Source organism: Onychostruthus taczanowskii, unplaced genomic scaffold, assembly GCF_017590055.1.
Source record: "Onychostruthus taczanowskii isolate IOZ18803 unplaced genomic scaffold, ASM1759005v1 scaffold70, whole genome shotgun sequence".
NCBI lineage: Eukaryota > Metazoa > Chordata > Aves > Passeriformes > Passeridae > Onychostruthus > Onychostruthus taczanowskii.
Genome location: NW_024504787.1, coordinates 892539 through 909358, shown reverse-complemented (window position 1 = coordinate 909358; position 16820 = coordinate 892539). Strand labels below are relative to the sequence as shown.

The window sequence follows — 16820 nt, the reverse complement described above, 5'->3', positions numbered from 1 at the left end:
CAGGAGTGCAGCAGCCTCCCTTCCTTGCTGTGTCCTATCAGTATCCCTGTTCCCAACACCAGGGGTCAGCTTTTTACTGTTAATTTGAAGCACTTTCTGCTCTAGCTATAGCATCTAGACATTACAAGATACAAGGAAACCAACGAGAAGCTCCAACCCTCCTCTAGGGCAAACATACTTTACAGGAATGGTTAAGGTAGAAATACTTATATGCTGGGTAACTCGTATTGCATTTCTCCCAGCAGAGCTATTTTCTAATTGCCTTTCTCTTCCATCCAGGAGCTGCAGTTATCTATTTGTTGTTTAGACTGACTTCGGAGCCAAGGGATGTGACAGCTCCTTCATGGTGACCTGGGATTGCAGAGTGGGCAGGATCTCTGCCTGCCTGTTTTAGTTACTCACATGGTCCTCATTGCTGTCATGTCTGAGGTTCCTTTCTGCCTTGAGAGTCTGTGTCTTTCCAGATGAGGTCACGCAGGATTGCATTTACTTCTTAATGATGAAAAAACTATGCCAAGGGGCTCACAGCAAACAGCAAATACCCAGATAGTATTCATCTCACATCCTGTAGAGCAATCCTAGAAACAGCAGGCTCTAGTCCAGCAATTCCCATAGAAGGGGAGTGACTCTAGAGGCATTTTTTCCAAACATGTTATTCAACCCTGATTGCCACTTCCCCAGACCTGTGCCGTCACACTGATGGTGATTCTGTTCTGGACGGTCCCTAACTTTTCCCAACCATCCCCTGCAAAGAGCAGGGAACTTTCCTACTCAGCTGTCTTTGCTGGCTAGCATTCAACCAGACAGCTGGACCACCAGGCAGCTTTAAAGACTAGTCCTCCTTAGATTTATTTTAGGAATTGCTGGTTATGCAGATTGAGTGTTACATAAATGTAATGTCACTATCAGTACCCAAAGATGGCAGTGCCATTTAAAATCATTATTTTTCAGCCTGGTCAACAACCACAGGGCCACTGGGGTAAGAAGAGAGGTGGGAATAAAAAACGAAAGAGCGAGAGATCAGCATTTTTAGAAGCTGCCCATAGTTAGATTGATTTCTGTCAGTCATGAAACTGGACTTGAAAATATTTTCCTATCTTGATGTACACTCTGAAAAAAAGAGAACTTACAGCTAAACCTGGAAAAGCTGTTGCAGAAATATGTGTAAGGGGGTCTGACAATGTCCTATGCATTCTCTTACTTGAGAGTAGCAGGGGGAAGAGGTTCTGCTTCTGTGTATGATCTGATGAGGTCTTCCCTGGAATGTTGTATGCAGCTATTAATAGTTCAGTCTTCAAAGTGAGTGTTAAAATTGAAAAAGGTTCAGAGATGAACCACATTATGACTTATGTTTGAAAACTCTGCCTTACAGTTAAATTCTTAAACAATTCAACTTGGCTTGTTAAGGAGAAGATTAAGTAGTGATTTGATTACTGTCCATTAATTACTTGAAGGGAAAGGAAGGAGATATCTTATAGAAAAGGACTCTTTCATCTTACTTTTTCATTTAGGACAGAATCTAGCAACTGGAAGTAGAATTCAGAGATCCCAGAAAGCTGGAAATGAATTTTTAATGGTGAAAGTGATTAAGCATAGGAACAAATAAAGGATTTATTCATCACAACTATCTTCTTTAGTCTTGGAATTTACAAATCTGCATTGAACACATTCCATCATTAATTCTAGCAATATGTAAGTTACTTTGTAAGCTCCTGAAGTTAGATGGCTTGTCATTATTCCTAGGGCAGAATGGTAAAAAGAAAATGTAAAAGGCCCCATTAAAGACTTTTTCTCCAAAGACTTTTCTGTCTTTTGTCCTGGAGATGAGTGTGGATCATTTTTCAGCAGAATGCATTAGTAAAAACCTGAAGCAAATCTATCTAATTTAATGTTTTCATTAGTTGAAACTTGTAAGATGTTCAGACTCTTCTTAGCTTACCTTTGGTTTCTTACTGCTGTAAAGCAAAACTACATTTTCTGCAATGTAAAATCTTCCTCGTTTTGTCCCTGCTTAGGGAACTCAATCATACTTTTTCAGTTTTTCTCTTCATGCTTACGAGGCTGCCAAACTGTAGAATATAACCAGAAATATCTGGATGCTAACTTTCACTGATTCATACAATAGGCCACTTCAGGTTATGATTCTGTCAGGAATACTTTGAAAATTCTGGCCATTGAAAAATAAGTGCAGATCAAAATTGCATTTTTTAGAAACTTATAACATCATAACAGCATGAAAAACAACTCATTCTCTGTGTGTGTTTTTAAAAAAATATTTTGTATTGTCTGTTCTCATGGGTATCACTTTGCGGTAGCATATGTGAAAGATTATAAAATTGAGTATTTTTTAGGGTATTGTAAAATGAAGTCAATTAGGGAAGGTAGGAAGAAAAATTATTCAGAGATGCTTAACTATATCAGTGAGGGATTAAAGTGGTGAATCATGTAAGTAGATTTGATTTGTTTGATCCTTACACTTCAGTTTTTCTGGTTATGAGACAAACAGAATAAAACTTTGCTATGCGAAGAACTTGAGGCTCACTCTGTTTGACTGTGCAATCTATGCATCCTTAATTTTTCAACATTATCGTGCTGGATTTAAATAATTGATTAAATTTAGGAAGTGGCTGCTCTTGGGAAAAGGCTCATCTGAAATAAAAAAAAGGCAGCAGGTATTGTTCCAAGAGCTATTGCAAATTCTTTCAGTCCTGTGTTTTTCTTATCAGATTCCTCCAGGTATGAGAGAGCTGGGATTTGCTGGCATTCTCCAGCTTCTCCCTTCAAATGGTTTGTGATGAAGTGGTTTCCACTACTGTATAAGGGATCTTCATAGAGGGACAGTTGTATCACCTCTTGTATTGTTTGGTGAGTCCTCAAAAGAGGAGCTATCACAGTAGATTCTCAAGATGCTTATACTGATCCCCACCTTGGCTCCCACTGAACAGGAGAGGAATTTTATGGAGCAGAACATGCTTTCCAGGTGCTATGCAGTCCCTGGCTTCTTCCTGTGCTGCAGAGGTGCTGGAGGGAAGACTGATTGTCCAACAGCAGCCTGGCTGGTGGAGATGGGAGACAATGGGGACATAAATTCCCCTTTAACTCCCACAGCAGATCCATGTATTGGCCAGAGCCAGATCTGGTTCAGGTAGTGGTTGGCTTCTCAGGGCTGCAGTCTACAAAGCTGGCTGTCCCTAGAGAAAGGTGGAAGTTTCTTATGTGGATAAATACCTGGTGGAGTGGAATGACAAAAACAGAGACGGACTATTCTCAGTGGTATCAAATGAAAGGCCAAAACCATTGATGTGAACTGAGATAGATAAAAATCCCTTAAAATGTAAGATAGAACTTCTTTACTGTGGGTTGGTTGAGCAGAAGAGCAATATTTCCACAGTCTAGAGAGGCTGATTTTAAAAATCTGACAACACAGTCCTGGACACCATGCTCTGACTGACACTGCTGTAAGGCAGAATTGGACTAGATGTTCTCCAAAGGTACCTTCAAACCTCAGGTATCCTGTGGTTCTGTGATTCTTTCTTTTTCATCCTTTATCCATCATATATAAGTGTAAGCCAAAATTTGCCCCATGTTTTGCATAGATACTTGATGCTGCATATGAATCTTCTGGACCAGTTCCATTCCCCTAGTAGTGTCTTGTTCTTTGGAAATTTCACTCTGAAAGACCCTCTGACCTTTTACCTCAACTATCTTTTTCCCTGTGACCTTGTTACTTGGTCAAAGTATTGAAAGCTATTGCTTTGTTGCAGTATATAGTGCAAACTGATGTTACTTAGGCAATTTGGGAGTGAGGAAGGCCAAGGTGAAGCTGGAACTGAACCTGGCAAGGGACACAAAAAAGCTTCTATAGATACATTAACCAGAAAAGGAAGGTCAAATGAGGTGCAATCCCTCCAATAAAAAAATTATGGAAAACTGGTAACAACAAATGAGAAAAAGGCTGAGGTACTGAGCAACTTTTTTCCCTCAGTCTTCCATGGCAACCTCTCTTCCTACACCTCTCAAGTGGACAAACATCAGGATGAGAACTGGGGGAGAAAAGTCCCTCCCACTGTAAGAGAAGGTCAGATTCCCCACTTGAGAGATCTTAATGTATATAAGTCTTGAGACCCAATGAAATTATGTGGTTGCCAAGCCACTCTCCATGACATTTGAAAAGTCATGGTAGTCAGATAAAGTCCCAGGTGACTGGAAAAGGAAAGCCATTGTATCCATCTGGAGAAGTGGTAGAAAGAAGGACTCCAGGAACTGCTGACCTGTCAGCCTCCCCTCTGTGCCTGGGAAGATCATGGGATCTAGTTTCCTCCTAGAAACTCTGCTAAGGCCCATGGAGGACAGGGAGCTGAAATGAGGCAACCGGCATGGCTTCACCAAGAGTGAGTCCTACCTGACACACCAGAGGCCTTCTGTGATGCAGAGATGGCAGGAGTGGACAAGGAAAGGGTTACAGATGTCATTTAGCTGGACTTGTGTAAAGCCTTTGACATGGTCCCCCACAATGTCCTTCTGTCTAAATTGGAGGGAGATGGATTTGATGGATGAACTGTTGGGTGGTGAGGCATTGGTTGGATAATCACATCCAGAGAGTAGTGCTCAATGACTCAGAGTCCAAGTGGAGATCAGTGACAAGTGGAGTCCTTCACGGGTCTGTACTGGGACAGTGTTCTTTAATGTCTTCATTAATGGCATAGATAGAGGGATCAAGTGCACTCTCAGCAAGTTTGATGGCAGCACCAAGCTGAGTGGTGCTTTGACACACCTGAAGGATGGGATGCCACCCAGAGACAAGCTCAAGGAGTGGGTCTGTGCGAGCATCATAAAGTTCAAGGCCAAGTGCTGGCGCTGCACCTGGGTCAGGGCAGGCCCCAGTGTCAGCCCAGGCTGGGCATGAACAGCCCCAGAGCAGCCCTGCCCAGAAGGGCTTGGGGGTGCTGTGGGCAGGGGTTGGATCTGCAATGGCTACTCTTAACTTTCATGGTGCATGCTAGTGCAAATATGACTGCATGCCCATATGTATGACTCTGCTTCTTCCTCGCTCCTCTGTTGAATCTGGGTCTTTTGCCAAATGTCTTCAAAAAATATTCTCAGAGCTGCTGTATCATTTCTCATTGTCTCGTCAATGGCCTGAGTTGTACATGTCCATCTCATCAGGCATCATCTGTCTGCTTCCAAGAGACCACAGCACTGCCATAAAGCACTAAATTTCCTGTCTCTTAATTATGGAATACATAAGCATCTCCTGCAGTGTGTGCATCCCCCTCAGAGCTGTTCTGGTCAGGAATACTACAGTGCTGGAAGCCTAGCTTGTTTGCAGGTTGGTGTGATTATCCAGAGGCAGCACATTTGTAGATAACCATTTGTGGCATGATCCTGGGGATTTCTAATCGTTGCGTGCCACCTGGAAGCCCCTCACTTGGCCACTTGATGGCACTCTTAAATATTTAATTGGTTGCAAATGTTCTCAAATGTGCCAGTTTAGTAGAACAGGGATAGAGGAAACAGAGCCTCAGGTATTAAAGAGTGAAATACAATCAAAATTGGAGCTTATATCAATGAAAACAAGAAAGGCAGGAGCAATAGTTCAGGTGATTGTGGCAAATGCTGCCCAGTGTGTAAGGAGAGGATTAGCACCTGTCCGGCTTCCCAGCTCCAGAGTGCTCTGCAGAGACTGCCTCAGCTTTTCCTCACAGGAGACGTGCTCCCTCATCTTGGTGGCCTTCTCTGGACTTGCTCCAGCAGGCTGAGGTCTGGCATGCTGAAGACCCCAGAGCTAGATGCAGCACTCCCGGTGGTGTCTCATGACAGCAGAGCAGAGGGGCAGAATCCCCTCCCTCAACATGATGTTAGCCTCCATAACATACAGGCAGCTGCACCATTATTATTTACATTGTAAAATCATGCCCTTATAAGCATTTGTTTAAAGAAGAAAAGGAGGGAAGAATTATAGTGTATGCTAGACCCATGATGAAAAAGCCTCTCTGATCAGAATGAGAAAACTCTGGTTTTCTATAGAGCATTGCAAACTCAGCCAAGTTACATATTCCTTCTTTTTGCACTGCTCACCTGCTCACCTCACTCTCAAGGGAGCTCAGATGAAAGCCAGATCATTCTGCTTTTTTTATGAAACTGCTACATCTTTTCATCCTCTTCTCCCCTGTTTTTGTTTGCTTTTGGGCCTCTGCTTTCACAGGCCCTGACAAACAGTGCATGGTTCTAGTGGTCCCTAAGTACTCATTTTTGTTGGCCTGGTTGACTGTGGTTTCTGTTGTATTACCCTGCCAGACTGTATTTTAGAGTAAGAAAGGCTATCTCTATCTATCCATCTCTGCTTCTGAGGTGTGTCTTGCCTCTGACATGTGCAGAGCCCTCAGCACATATTAGGACTTCAGCAAGGCCTCAGGACATGTATAAATTACAACTTGCTTTGTCATCTGTCAATTTTGTCTTCTCTAAAATATTCAGAAGACTTTGAAATTCTGGTTTTGTACCTCTCTTATCCAAACTGCAAGTTCCTAAGAGCCCCAGCTAAAAATGTTAACTGGATCAGGAGTAACAGGGATTAGTCAAGCAGCTGGTGAAAGGTGTCAAGCAGAATGTTAAATTTGACATTCAAGCATCTAAATCAGCATAAGCCAAAATGATCTATCACTTGCCTCCTCTGCTCTGGTGGACTTGCTCAGCATTTTGCAGATCTTGCAGTACCAACACTGCTAATTGGAGGGTACATATTTCCCTGTGCTAGGAAATGCCTGTGCTCACAGAGTTCAGGCCAGTGCAGGTGGTCTCAACAGGAGCATTCAACTTCCACTGGTGAATGTCAGAAAATAAATGCTGGTGAAATTATCATCTGAGGCTGTGTCTCAGAGGGGGTGCTGTAGTAGACCTGGATCTAGGCATTGTTTTCATTGGTCCTGTGGGTGGGAATATAAACTCACAGCAGTTGAAATGTGTGACTGATGAAAAGGCAGGTGAAGTTGTAAATCATGCTGGGAACAGAGCTGTTGTACAGAGTGATTAATGTTGTGGTAAACCAGAATTATTCAAAGCAAATGCAATTTAGTGCAGTTAAATATAATATAATACCTCTCTAGACAAAAAGGAGTGTTGTATTTTGGAAGGCAGCAACTCTTAAAAAAAAATAAAGGAGGCAAACCCCACTTTTGTGTACAAGTGAGAAATGTGAGTCCCCAGTGTGGTAGCTTGGCAAGGAGACTTGGCAAGAAGAACAGGATTCTGGTGTGCAAACAGGGAATCCTGAGTAGCAGTAGGGATATTATTTAAACATTAGTGGGACTAATACTGCAATATTATGTTTGATTCCAGAGCCAGCATTTTTCAAAGCATGCAGAAAAATTGTAGGTAGTTCAGAAAGAGCCACAGGTTGATTCAAGAGTTGGAGAGCATGCCCCAAATTTGGAGAGAGAACAACATCCAGTTGAAATTTAGACTCAAAATTAATTATGTCTGGCCCTCGCACAAATCCTAGCCATGTGATATCCTCCACTTATCTCTGGAAAATTTCATAATATTCTACTCTTCTCCATGTCTGCTGAGAAGTGGCTTTCTCTTTGCAGCTGTGGAGGCAGTGCCCTTCACTTGATGTGGCAAAGTTAATGTTGGTTCCTGGCTTTTTGCGAAGCAGCACTGTGCAGTGCTGGTCAAAATAAAGGGGATTTTTTGAGTTCAGGCTGTGATGGTTATCAAAAGTATGCTGAAATGTGACTACTGTTCAGTTTTTAAGTATCTTAATGAAGAGAAGCGCCAGATATGAAAGGAGTCCTTTATCCAGTCAAGGTAGGCATAATAAGAATTAGCAGTGGCAAGCCAGGTAAGTCAAGTAAGGAATTAGGTGCACTTTTTAATCACTCAGAGTGGTGAAATGTTGAAACAAACTGCAAAAGGAAACAGTGGCTTCTCTGTTTTTTGAGATCTTCATATGAAGTATGCATATACTTGCCAAAACCAAGTTATCAGGCTCAAAACAGGATATGCCAGTAACATTTTTGGATCTGTGAAAAAGAGGACGCCAGGCTTTCTGGCCTTGAGTTATGAAGTAATGAGTTCTCAAAACATTTTCTTTTCTGGGAAGGGACTGTTTTGAAAGTCCAATATTCATATTTTCATTGCCCACAATATGGTTCACAGCCTGATCCATAGTGATGTGGGATATATCAGCACAGCATGGTGCTGTACACAAGTACGGTGTACCCGAGTGTTCTTAGCATTTAAAGGGATAGGAACAGATTGAGCACCAATGATCCTAGTTTCAATTTCTCAGGGATCCTGGGATGCGGTCTGCTTGAGCAGAACCCTCTGAAGTCCCAGCTCTGTTCCCTGTTTTAGTCTGGCAGTCCCCTCTGCTGCCCTTTCTCATTCTGTAAAAAGGAATGCTGCATATACAAGCTTAAAGCACTCTCAAGTGCTATAAAACTTTGAGATATTATTGTTATTCCTGAAGAGCTTTGAAAACACATTCAGCCCATGCCCAAAGTCTCTGAGCTCTTGGAAAGCTTTGTTCTTTCCTGATTTTTCGGAACTGCTGGCATACAGTTAAGCCTGAAGTGCCAGCTGTTTCCTTTCTTACAGCTCACCAATTCTGTGACTGCAGCAAAGTGTGGAATTGGCACAGCTTTTTAAAATAAGCCAGGAGAGAGGCTTGGTAGAACGGTGCAAGGTCATTCAACTTGTTTCACAGCGGGTTAGATTAGGCTGTGCTCAGTGCTCTGCTGCTCAGGATTTGTTCACTGATAAAAAATAAATTGTATTGAAAATTCACTAATTTGTGACTTGCTCAGTCATCATGTCTATGCCATGCAGATAGAAGCACAGGAATATTCTTAGATTGTGCTCAGGGTTTTGAAGATTTACAATTTCTTACGGAAAATTCGCTGGTCTTCTTTTTTGTCCTCTACACTTTAAATATTGGAAAGAGAAATAAATAGCTGAGATATATCTTTGGCTACCAACAATTTTGTGAAACTGATCTCTCCTCCAAAGAGGAGATTGCCTCACCAAGTGTGGAGCACAGCCAGCCCCTTCCCTTGGCTTCTTAGCAAACCAGTCCTAAAGGATAGAGCCCCAGCTAGCCAGCTTAAAGCATGAGTGTATCTGGGAGAGTAGAAGTACTTGTGTAGCTGTGATCCTCAGAAACAATCAGCTGTTCACAAATGTATTTCATTTTGCCCTTCCCCACCCCAGCCCCAGATGGGCTCTTAGAGGACACAAGACAGAATTTAGGTACCAGTAGTTCTTTTTAGTGTGATGATATCCTGGTCCAGGCCATGTCAGTGAGACAGCTTGCAGACTTGATTTTTAGAAAGCCATCATAGGATCACAGGATCTAGGATATAGGACTGCAGGTTTTTGGGTTTTAAATCCTCTAAAGACAAAGTAATTTGCCAGTTTGTCACACAAGAAACTATAACACTGGCTCCTTGTGTAGTAAAAATACCAACTTTAAGTCATGCCTGTGGAGGGTCCCCACAGTGATATTTATTATGTGGCTGAAGGATTTACCTGAAGCATTGTGCTTTCTGCCTTGAGGATGATGTTGCTTTGAGTGTAGTTGTTCTGCCCTAAGCATTTTCGAGGAAATGGAAGAAAACCATGTATGCCTCATGGCTTTGTTCATGAATAAAGAGGGAAAGATACAAATAAATTTTTAAAAAATCTGTCCGGCAAACAAAAGACAGACTTTCATCTGATGTTGGACATTTGCTGATTCTTTTAAATTCAGGTAAGGAATAATATAAATGAAAAATCTGTTAAACCAGGTACTTAGTAAGCATCAAGAATAAAAGATTCAGATGCTTTTGAGATTATTACTTTGCATAAACTGTTTGGTGATATCACAATGATGTTCTTGGTTACTTTTCTACCACTACAGTATTTTTCTGAAAAGAATTTGGGGTGAATCTGTTCAGCTTTAGAGGCATATTCATAGGAGTATTTTAGACAGTGATCATAGTTGGTTTGAAACCTATTTCTGTTTGCTTTGTGATGTTTACAGGCTCAGTTCTCCATGTTGAGACCAGTAATCATGCTATCTGCATCTTTCCTTAGCAAAATTTGTCTTCCTACATACACTTGTTACGTGTCAGGGTCTAAAATTTAGCCTCTGCTCAGGTGAACACTGAGGGCTCCTCATGGCAGCAAAAGTCTGTTCATTCTCTTCTTCGTGCTGTGCTGCGTTGTGTCTTCCTGTAAAGAACAAGTCCTGCTGGCACTGATTATCAGAAAAACTGTCCAATATCTCTAATGTCTCCAGCCCTTGTATTTCAGAAAAAAAACCCCAAAACTCCAGTTTGTACATAGTGGATCTGCATGGGGCAGATATTCTTTATTCTTCCAGTCCATACCACTGCATCCATGAGGTGCAGAGAAGCTGTCTCAGCTCTGAAGCTGCTGCCTTCACGTCCAACAGTGGTTCACCATTCTCAGATCTTGGTCTGTGCCTTTTGCACCTTTTGTCTGTGCTCTGTGATCTTCTGGCATTGACTCACCCTGCATCCTGAGAGTCTGTTTGCCCAGTGTTTTGGGGCAAACTGCAGTATTCTGCTTGTTTTTACTGAAAACCAAAAACTTTTTCCTTGAAAATGCTGCTCTTCAAAGCTATAGCACAGATGTGTTGCTGTGGGTATGTGCTCTGCTTGCCGTTCTGGAACACTGAATATCACTAATAAAAGAAGCCCTTTTAAAAAACTATTAATTAAAGAATATGTTGGTATATCACAGGTTAGTACTCTGAATGAGAATTCACTGTACATTAAAATGGATTGATATGCCTATGCTCGGCAGGTTAGTGTTTTGCTGAGGTTTGTGTGTCATGCTTTAGTGTTAATTGTGGGTTATTCTCATCACATTACCTTTCATCAAGAATAGGCTGTACTTTAGCAATCATATTATTCAGCCCTACGTGTGGTATTCACATATCTGTGATTTAACCCACATTCCTGGTATTTGGTAACAAAAAGGAGATGATATGAGTAGGATTCTGCTCTTAGATTAAGGTGGGTTTAACATTCTGTAGCAGCCACTGCAGTCAGTGGAGCCTAGAGACTTAAGCAGCACTCACAGAAAACTCCCCTTTAAGGTGCTGCTGGTACTGATGGTGTCAGAGCTTGGACTCTGGGTGCACAGCCAGCACACACAGACCTACATTTGGGTGTCATAAGCTGTAAACTGGACCCTACATTTCACTCTACCAGAGCTTCTTCCCAAGGCTTTGCTTTCCTCCTGCCAGACTAACCCTCAGGTGGAATTGCTGAAGCTGCTGAGCTATTTCACCTGATGAAGGCCTGCTCTGTCACCTCTGACTGAGGAATATGGGTGGACTCTGTTCCTGTCAGGTCAGTGGGAAAAGAACCACCTCCAAAACCCCACTTAGATCTCTGGCTGAATCACCCCCTGTAGAGGTGTCTCCTCTGCTGTCTGTGCAAGGAACATGGGGGCAGCTCTCTGAGGCTCCTCAGCACAGTGCTAACAGATAGAAAATTAATGTATGCTACAGATCTTTTGGGAATATGCCTGGCTGGTCAGCCCACTCCAAGAGAAATAAGAGCATGAAATAGGTTAAATTCAAAGGCTATCCAACCAATTTGACTTCACTCTGCTCTGACTCACTCCTGGTGGTCATTTCCACAGCTTTCCCAAATGTTTTTTCTTCTGAGGAGAGCTCAGATTCATACTTATCATGCATAGACCTCAACTAAATATCAGTTCAATGACATTACTTGGCTAAGAATAAAGACAATTCTGTGAATTAAAAGAACTGGAAAGTCTTGGATGGAGAAAGTAAATTCACTCCCTTTTCAGCAAGAATTCTAAGAATATGGTTCCCCTTTATTTTAAAAAAAAAAAAAAAAGTTAGAAATATTACTTGGAGTCAGATATGTTTAATGCCAGTTTTGGAATCTCACCTTTCTGCAAAAGAAAGAAGGCATTTTCCTTTTCTATCCCCAGTACAGAGAGACCTGTGAAAATATTCTATTTTGATAATATAGTACAAAGCAGCAGTAATAGTTTTGTTAATGTGTGTTTCTTTACTGGTTCTTTGAATGTTTTATGTGGCCCTGTTAAACATGGAGTACACAATGTCTGTACCTGCATGCTGACTTGGAATCAGTTTGCTACTAACTCTCTAAAGTTAGTGTTATCACTGGAGTACACATTTACCAAGAGCTGATCCTGCAGGTTGGACAAAATTGTAAGAAAGGTAGGAAATAGTTTTAAAAGGAGAGGACTGTTCTGGAAATAGAATGTGTAGTGAGTACTTGAAGCACAGAAAGCAGTAAATTTATTTCCCATATACTGTGTGCCTGAAGGCATTGGCAGTAATAAAAAGCCCTGGATGGCTAGAAAGCTCTCAGAGGCAGCATTGTTTTCATAGATTAGCAAAGTTCCTTCTTTGTTTCTGGGGAGCTTATCTACATCAACAGCTTTTCTTTCCCTTTCAGAGAATTTGGAAATTGTTTTTTTACATGATCGAAATACCCTAAGAATTGCAGAGACAGTCAGGGCATGATAAGAAAAAAACACAAAAGAAAGATGATCCTACTGAGAAAAGGGAGAGCTAATTTCAGGCAGCACAAAGAAAAGGTGAAAGTAAATAGAAAAAAGATTGGAAAGTCTAGGCAAAAAAGCTTCTGTGCCAAGCAGGGAGATGTTGGACATAAATAGAAAATAAAGCTGTAGTGACTTTTACATTGTCCACTTATGAGTAATGGCAATTGATAAAATGCTTTACAGATACATTAATGAAATGTTTTTATTTGAAAAGGTAGTGGAGACTGAAATAGCAAATGTTGCCAATACAGAAATTGAAATTATGCTATCCTTGGTTCAGCCTTTATATTTGCAGAGTAGTGAAGTCCTAACCCACAGAAAGAAGTGTAATCCTAGCCCAAGGAAAGAAGTGTCCCCAAAAGTCTTCTTTTCCTCCACACTTCTCCTCCAAGGCTTCACAGGTCTCTCTCCTAGGAATAAAGCACATCAAAATAGTAGTTCTTCTGTATAAGTACATTGTGCCTATGTCCTGGGTGTGTCATGTCAGTGGTGGAAAGGATGTTCAGATGTGGGCATACCAAAATGACCATTTGGTCCTGGTAACTTGGCATTCAGGTAGGTTTCAGGCACAGGTGAGAGCTGTCTGTTTCTACATTTCAGTAGCTGAGGATCCTGGAAACTGATCTGACATCTCCTTGTTTAGATGACTTCATGAAGCAGGGCCACGGCATGATCCTGCTCTACACGCTGAAGAACCCCTCCTTCCCAGAGTATTCCTTCAGCTGTGAGAGCGGTGTCATGGGCCTGGACTTCCACAGTGACCACCCCTCCCTCCTGGCAGTGGGCTTCTACGACGGCAACGTGGCCATCTACAACCTGAAGAAGGCAAGCCCCCAGCCCTGCTACAAGAGTAGTGCCAAGTCAGGAAAGCACACAGAGCCAGTGTGGCAGGTAAGGGTGCTTTTCCTTTCCTGTGACTGTGCTTTGAATTGCACAGAGCTTGGGCACAGCAGGAAAAGTCCTGCATGGTAAAGGTGCTGTTTTTGTACGTGTATTTCAAGCTAATTTTGAAATATGCACAAAGGCAAAGCAACTGCATGAATCCTTGGTCCTCAGCAGACACTGAAAGTGTGAGCAAAAGTTTGCTGTAAACAATTTTTGCTCCTCAGTTTTCGGTATTATAATTTAGTTCTTTTTGAAGAAGAACTGGTCTCTTCTGTATGTACCAGCAAGCAATGCTGTTTGTGTTCCAAACAGAAAATCACAGGATGAGCAGTGCATAAAAACAAGTAAAACAAGTAAAGCAAGTATACCAGTCTAAGAGAGAGCTCTGTTGAGTGCAGTAAGTTCAGGGGTAGCTGCCTGTGGAACTGGCTGCCACCAGGATTCAAGACACACTACCTTGTAGTTGACTTTTAGCTGACCTTGAAGTACTCTAGTGAATTCAGAACTGCAGTGTGCAGGTAATGTTCTTAAACTGCTGCCACTCTGACACCTGTCACAAAGAGACACCAGATGGGTGGTGCTGTGAAGGGTCAGGGTAAATATGTTGCTACATCCAGCTAACCAGCTGTGTCTGCAAGGTAATCTGAGCTCAGATTGAAGCGCTGGTACGCATGCTTTTGATCTTGTTCTTAGCAGTAGAAGTGTGGCAGCACAAATTTCAGCACGGTCTGTGTGAGCCTGTTGAGGTGCAGGGGTGTGTGTTTGGTTTGCTAGCCTGGGCTAAAGATGTTGCTGTGGTGACTGTGGCTGTCACCTGGCTTAGGCTGGCTGATTCAGTCTCACACCGCTGTTCCCTGAACTTTGGCACATGCCTTGCGTGGATGGTCCCCCAGCCATGGCTCCATCTTCCAGTAAATTCCAGGAGATCAAGAGAACCTGATGGGACTACAGATGAATGTGGAATATGCCAAGAGCAGACCTCTGCTTGCTAGAAACAGAGAGTTTGTGCAAATGTAACATTTCAGAGGAGACATGAATTTTGTATTTCCTGCCTGTCTGTCCAAAGCTTTTCCTCCAGCAGATATTTATAGCTCTTCTATAAGAGGTTAACCGAATAACCTGGGCGCAGACACACACACACACACACACACACAAGCACAAAGAAAACTTCTGAGCTTTTCCCATTGCCATTTAGGCTTACAGTAAAAAAAGCCTGGCAAAATAGTAAGTCCTATGTGAAATTTTTTATTGTCTTGCTGCAGCATGCTATAGGAAGTTGCAGCTGCTACATTAGAGATACAAAAATCCCAGATTCCTTGTGCCCCAGATGATGTTGGAAAGGACTGTGTGCTGAAGGGGTGTTATTAGCAGCCTGTTCCCTGCAGACCAGGAGCAGGGACATACAGTCGTGGAGGTGTTCTGTATGGGGTAGGTTTACGTGTGCCACTTGGCAGCAGTGGGGCCCAGAAGTGAAAAAAATCATTAGACACTCTAGGTAGATAGCTCTGAAAAGGAAAGAAACTACTCTGTGGATATGGATAGATGTGTAAAGAAGTACCTGCTTCTTTATTTCCACAGGTTGAGTGCTGAGAATCATAATCGTTAGTTTTCTTCAGCAATGAGAAAATTTCTCTGAGCAACCTGTTCTCGTAGAAGGTGTTCCTGTCCATAGCAAGGAGGTTGGAACAGAATGGTCTTGTTCCAACTTTCCAACCCAAAGTGTTCTGTGATTCTGTGGTTAAAGTACCAATATTTTTACTAAACTTTAGAATTTTTAACTTCTACAAAACTAGCAATCAAAGTTAGTAGTTAGGTGATGGTACATCAATCCAAAGAGTTTGTACCTCTGTTGGAAAGATCTGAAGTGTAAGCATTTGTCAATATCAGCCAAAAGGTTTAGAAAAGATTTGCACTCCATTCAGTGTGATGAAAAGCAACATGGACTATCTGTTAGGTTGAGACATTGGATTGTTATTCCTCATTCAGCATTAAATGATTTAGAAAATGATGCCTTTTCTCTCATACTTACCTCAAAGATCCCCTATTCTCCCCCTGCCCCCCCACCCCACTAGTCTGAGGGCCAGTCTTTGTCTAGATATTAGACTTCAAAAAAAATCTCCATTTTTTGTAGGAAAAGTGAACAAAGTAGAAAAGTAACAATGTTATCCTGAGCAATTAGGAGCCTTTGTTCTCTGGACTGCCTGGTTTTTTTCTTTTAAAACAATGCAGCCCTTTCACAATGGAAATAAAATGGGAAGTGGGTAAAGCAGACTGACAGCTCTTTTCTTGTGCTGTTTCATTTTCAGTGACTTAGTAATATCTCAGTACGTTTGCATAAAACAAAGCTGATGCAATGTTCCCATTGTTAAGAGCAAAATAAAATAATACAAAGTTTCTACTTCTATTACCTTAGAAAGTGTTTGTCTACCTTATACCACTCCCTATTTTTTAAAAGAGCATAGCAATGGTTACTTATAGATTTGGCAATTATCTCCCATGCATTAAGTGCTACTGCATTGTAAATAATGGAAAATTCTAGACTGTTTTAAATTACACATTTCTAATTGCTTATTACTAATTGGTGAGGATCCAAATCCTCAGAGAGAAATAAACAGAGAGGAATAAATATGTGCATATGAATGGATATGCATGCAGTGCATTGTACCTTCTACCATCAAACTCAGGTGTCACAGGATCATAGAACTAGATTATCTCTCACCTCAGTGAATTCAGGCCTCTAGCTTTGAATGTAAACACCAGCTTAAAAGGAGTCGCCTCCTGAAAAACTGTGTCAAACCTGTCATGTTCTGCTGGGAAAAAAATCTGTGTGGCATTAACATAAACCCCACTTTAATCAAAATAATTCTCAATTAGTCAGCAAAATCCTCACACTCCCATCATCTCTGAGTAGGCCTACAAAGCAAGTCCCTGAACAGTCCATGTTTTTGAGTCAGTGGCCCAGTCCCAGGGCTTGGCTCTGGAGGTTAATGAGGTTGGCCAGTGTGGAACTACTGGGCTAGACTTTGGCAGCCACAGGAGCTGTGTTCTCTGGAAGGAGTTGCACCTTGCAGGGAAGGGGCTCTCAGCATACAGCCTCTCCTTTTCTAGATTTATTTTTTTTTCTTTCTCCTTTCTTTTAAAAAGTTTATGTTTAGGGTTTATTTTCAGCTGAGAAGAGTGATTTTTCTCTTAACTTTTTTTCACTGGGATATACCAAATATTTTAGGTTTGAACTGTCTGGAAGCTCGAGTAGTTCAGAATCAGGAATTGATAATTGAAACTATGTGTAAGGGTTTGTTTCTGTTGTTCAATCTCCTTCCTAAAACACATCTTATTTGACAGATTTGTTTTCACTG

The 16820-nt window shown here is 41.7% G+C and overlaps 1 protein-coding gene across 1 annotated transcript in view; it reads left to right on the top strand.

The window, feature by feature from the left end:
• Window positions 1-16820, top strand: part of DNAI1 (dynein axonemal intermediate chain 1) — a 136322-nt gene that overhangs the window by 48175 nt on the left and 71327 nt on the right. The window contains exon 13 of the mRNA XM_041422058.1: window positions 13223-13470. Within this exon, the coding sequence (XP_041277992.1) occupies window positions 13223-13470 (248 nt within the window). The remainder of the gene's footprint in view (window positions 1-13222; window positions 13471-16820) is intronic.